Here is a 4772-nt window from a genome sequence, read left to right on the forward strand (position 1 = left end):
AGCCCCAGAGATTTTCCAGCGAGTCATAGAAAAACTGTTGTGCTCTTGCAAAAATGCGTTTAATTATATAGACGATATCATAATATTTGGTAAAACGGAGCCAGAACATGACGAAGCGATAAAAAGAGTAGTAGACGTGTTTAGAGATAACAATTTAATGATGAACGAGAAGAAGTGCGTTTGGAAGGCACAAAAGCTAAAATTCTTGGGACACCTGTTATCTGAGGAGGGCATAGCACCTGACTCTGATAAGATTGAAACGATTAGGGACTTCCGCCCACCACAGTCGAAGGAAGAGGTAAGGAGCTTCTTGGGTCTCGTGACGTACGTGGGGAAATTCCTCCCGGACCTCGCTGATACAACAGAACCGTTGAGAAAATTACACAAATTAAACCAAAAGTTTATCTGGGATAAAAGCCAACAGGAATCTTTGGACAAATTGAAGGAGAGCCTATCAGACTACCAAACCTGGCATACTTTAACACGAAGAAAAGAACTCGTCTAATAGAAGATGCAAGCCCAGTAGCGCTAGGGGCGGTACTTTTACAGTTTGACGATCAGAATGAGCCACATATCATATCGTTTGAGAGCAAAAGCCTATCAGATACGGAAAAGAAATACTCTCTGACCGAGAAGGAGAACCTTGCGCAAAAGGACAAAGAATTAGTAGACACTATAACATGCGTTAAAAATGATCTGTGTTCAGCCAATAAGGCAAACGTTTATTACCCGTTTCGGTACGAGCTATCAGCTGTTGGTGATATTTTGCTTAGAGGATCTCGCATTGTAATACCCAAGACACTGTGGGAGACAATTTTGAGACTAGCGCACGAGGGACACCCGGGAGAGTCAGCGATGAAGCGTAGGCTACGATCAAAGGTGTGGTGACCGTTGATAGACAGGGAGGCAGAAAATTTCGTAAAAAGATGTGTCAATTGCTTACTAGTGTCCCAACCTAGTAAACCACCACCAATGCAAAGACATGTGTTCCCAAATGGTTCCTGGCAGTGTGTTGCTACCGATCTATTGGGTCCTCTTCTTAACCCTGCCTTCATAACGTTATTTTTAACCCTTTCAGTCATAATGATACGTCTGGTAGATGTATCGTTTCTTTTGGGCTTTCATTGGATACCATGAAACTTTATAGTATAAAGTTTATACTTTGATAATTTATTTGTTAAATTAAAATATGAATGCGTAGTGAAAAAAATTGTAGGAGGGAGAGCAAAATGTAAAGAGGTCGTGCGCCTCTCAGACGTACGTTATGAAAGCAGGGTTAACAACGACTACATACTTGTCCTTATTGATTATTATTCCCGCTACCAAGATGTAAAATTCCTAAAAAAAAATCACGTCTGAAGCCATTATTTCCGTCATGCAAGAGGTGTTTGGTAGATTGGGCATACCTAACTCAGTAAGGGCGGATAATGGCAGACAATTCACCAGCTCCGAATTTAAAAGCTTCTGCAATAATCACAACATCACTTTAATTACGACTTCCCCATATTGGCCGCATGCGAATGGGGAAGTTGAAAATATGAACAAGTCGTTAGTAAAGAGGTTAATAATCGCGCACAACAACAAACGAGACTACAAGAAGGAGATCAAGGAATTTGCATTGATGCACAATGTCACGCCGAACGGTACAACAGGATCCTCACCCTCAGAGCTCATGTTTAATCGTGTCATTCGAGATAAAATCCCAGGTATTCAAGACTTAACAGACGACATGTTGGACTCGGCTGCCCGAGATTATGACATTATTAACAAATGGAAAGGGAAAGAGAAGGCGGACATGAGACGAAGGGCAAAAGAAAGCGACTTTGAGGTAGGGGATAAGGTCTTATTAAAGAACGTGGTATTCGCGCAAAAACTTACTCCAAACTTCGATCCGACGGAGTACACAGTAAAGGAAAGGAGTGGCAAAGACGTTATAATAACAGCTGGGGAAAAAACGTTTAGAAGAAACATTAGTCACATCAAAAGGCTACCAGCATCCGAAACAATCTCACACAACGAAAGTAATCCTACGACTTCAGGACAATCCATGCCGTGCGGTCAACCATCTCAACAAATCTCAACTCACGCCACTTCATCAACGGGAGCGCCGGCAGCAGACCCAGAGGCTTAACAAAGATAAAAGAAAGACGAAAATAAGGAAGGGATGTAGAGACGCACACTAGTGTTGTGTGAGTGTGAGAGACACAACGATTCAGAGTAACGAACATGAATATGAGTTAGTTGAATATTGAGCGTGAACTTGTAAAGTCGTACTATCAATGAACTCAATAAAATATCATATTTCCATTGCATAGCATTACCGAGAATAATTGTATTTATTATCGGATTGTTTAGAAGTAAACAAGTAGGTGAGGTATTACAACTTCTTCTCTTAAAAAATTTGTGGACACATCAGGTTGTGAATTATATTCAAGGTCTATTTGATTTATTATAGTTTCTTCGTCAATATTACAATCTTCGTTGTCAATAATAAAATTGTGAAACACCATACAAGCCATTATTATGTGCTTTGTCAAGACCAAGTTCTGGATTTCAGGATAATTAAGAATCCGAATTTTTTTTTCAAAATACCGAAAGCCTGCTCTATGAAGACTCTTGTCGAACTTAGGGTGTGTTCGTTCAGTAAATATTGCGGCATTGTTACTTTTTATGAGAAAGCATCACGTTCGCCGCGAAAGCAAGAGTTTTCTTGCGGCAAAAGAAAAAAATCGGATCTTTGGGGTAAAGTGTTGGACAATATAAAGACTGAAGCTCCTGATTTAACTGCGACAAAAGAGCAACTTCAAGAAAATTCCTCAACATTCTAGCAACTTACAAAAGAATAAAAAAGCGGATGGATCAACAGGTAGAGATGCAACCACTTGGGATTTTTTTAATGATTTTGATGAAGTTTACGGCAATAGACATTCAGTTGATCCTCCATCTGAAAACCTACAAAACTCATTAGATCTTCCAAGCTGCTCGACTGCAGAACACATAAGAGCAAACGAAATGTGCCGAGAGGACAATGATGTTGTGGAGAGTGTCTCAGACGTAAGGGGAAACCAGCAAAATTTCGCTAAAAAAAAACGCACCGTATCGGGAAATGAAACGATGGAATTTTTAAAAAAGGAATCGGAGGAAGAAAAATTCCAGCATAGATAAGTGATGACGTTTGAAAGAGAAAAGTTGGAATTTGAAAAAGAAAAAGCTAAAATAATGCTAGGATTAAAAGAAGTGCTGGATAAATTTTTGCAAAAGTAACATTTGAAAATATTTAGCTACAAATTTAATGAAAAGAAAATCAGTTTTCTTAACCAAACTATGGTTCATTTATTAAATACAAGGCTGTGAATTTAGTTTTATTTATTTATAATAATTCATATAAACAAAGTAGTTTTATTATATAAATACATAAACGCAGCACTGGCTACGAGGCCTTTTAGTTTTAGTTTTTTAATTTAAATCAAGTGGAGTTCAAATATTGTTTTGAAAGGAGTTCGCTCTTATTGTATGGAAGCTTTCCATTATTTGCTGTTGCTCAGTAACCGTGGGCCACGTGGGGACCAAAAAGGGATAAGAGCGTTTTCTAATTTCTAGATAAAATAAATTTCATTGTGTAAAACAAAGATACACATTAAGCTATGAAAATACTTTACTTACCGCGCGTGCCATCCGAAAATGAGAGAGAAAAATATCATCTGGATATGACTCTACAATTTTAAAAAAATTGCGTACTTTTGTCACTTTTCTTCTTTTACAGCTTTCCTTTAACAAAAGCTCTCTTCTCCGTATCATAATACTTCTTCTTTTGTTTCTATTTTTTAAAAAACTGTCACTTCGCTTTTCCATAATCTCATCAGTTATTAAATACGTTAAAATTTCCATTTTAACTATGACTTTTTAAAGCATAACGTTCTGTGAAAATTGTGCTCGCAATATTGCTGCAGACTATCAACTGAGTATCAGCAAAAGAGTATCAAGTAAGTAACAGGGTTGCAATATAGCGTTATTTACTGTTCAACTCAAACATACCCTTAGCACATAGTTGAATCTTTTTTGTTCTTGTGTAAGATACCCATTATCTTTGTATGGTACCATCAAAAAAAGTCTCTAAAGGATAAGCACTGTCTCCCAATAAATGATATTGTGACGAAATTTTAAGCGTCTTGTTTATGATAGTTTAGTTTTGGGCTGTTGCGCCATATGGATGCATCATGACACCGTCCTGGATATTCAGCGAATACATCAGTAAAACTATCCGCTTTTGTCTACATATAAATATTTAAGTTACATTTTAGTGTTAAATATACTTGCAGAAGATAATACTTGCCTGTACAACAACTGAATATTGTCCTTTTCTATTGTAATAGCTTATGCTATCAGTTTTAGACTGCTGAATGCGACTGCATGTGCGCATCAACATACCCTAACACAAATGGAAAAGCACGACTAGACTCAAACTGCTCCATAGTAGAAGCTATATATGAACCTCAAAAGGGGACACCGAAGTATTACGGAATTTTAAGCGTAATACGGACAAAAATAAGAGCAATGCCGATGCGGCATTGGAAGCATACAATACGCCACTTGATTGACAATCAATTCTCAAATGTCGAACTATGCACCACGATGACAAGCGCGACTTGTCAACATTAGAATATCAAATGACCACATTGGTCCAAGGAAATAGAACAGTTTCATATTTTCTATCAACAGGTGTATAGCCACCTTTCATTGATACTAAATAGATTAGGTTGTCTCGATATGGG

The 4772-nt window shown here is 37.7% G+C and overlaps 1 protein-coding gene across 1 annotated transcript; it reads left to right on the forward strand.

The window, feature by feature from the left end:
- The first annotated feature begins 1375 nt into the window (after positions 1–1375).
- On the forward strand, positions 1376–2131 carry LOC125777834 (uncharacterized protein K02A2.6-like). Its single transcript, XM_049453751.1, has one exon. It carries the CDS (start codon positions 1376–1378, stop codon positions 2129–2131), a length of 756 nt encoding a protein of 251 aa, XP_049309708.1.
- Positions 2132–4772: the final 2641 nt, after the last annotated feature.

The sequence above is a fragment of the Bactrocera dorsalis genome, chromosome 1, assembly GCF_023373825.1.
Source record: "Bactrocera dorsalis isolate Fly_Bdor chromosome 1, ASM2337382v1, whole genome shotgun sequence".
Classification (NCBI taxonomy): Eukaryota; Metazoa; Arthropoda; class Insecta; order Diptera; family Tephritidae; genus Bactrocera; species Bactrocera dorsalis.

Bases quoted from the DNA above. Each gene is read 5' to 3' on its own strand.
- LOC125777834 (XM_049453751.1), top strand. From the start codon at position 1,376: ATGCAAGAGGTGTTTGGTAGATTGGGCATACCTAACTCAGTAAGGGCG.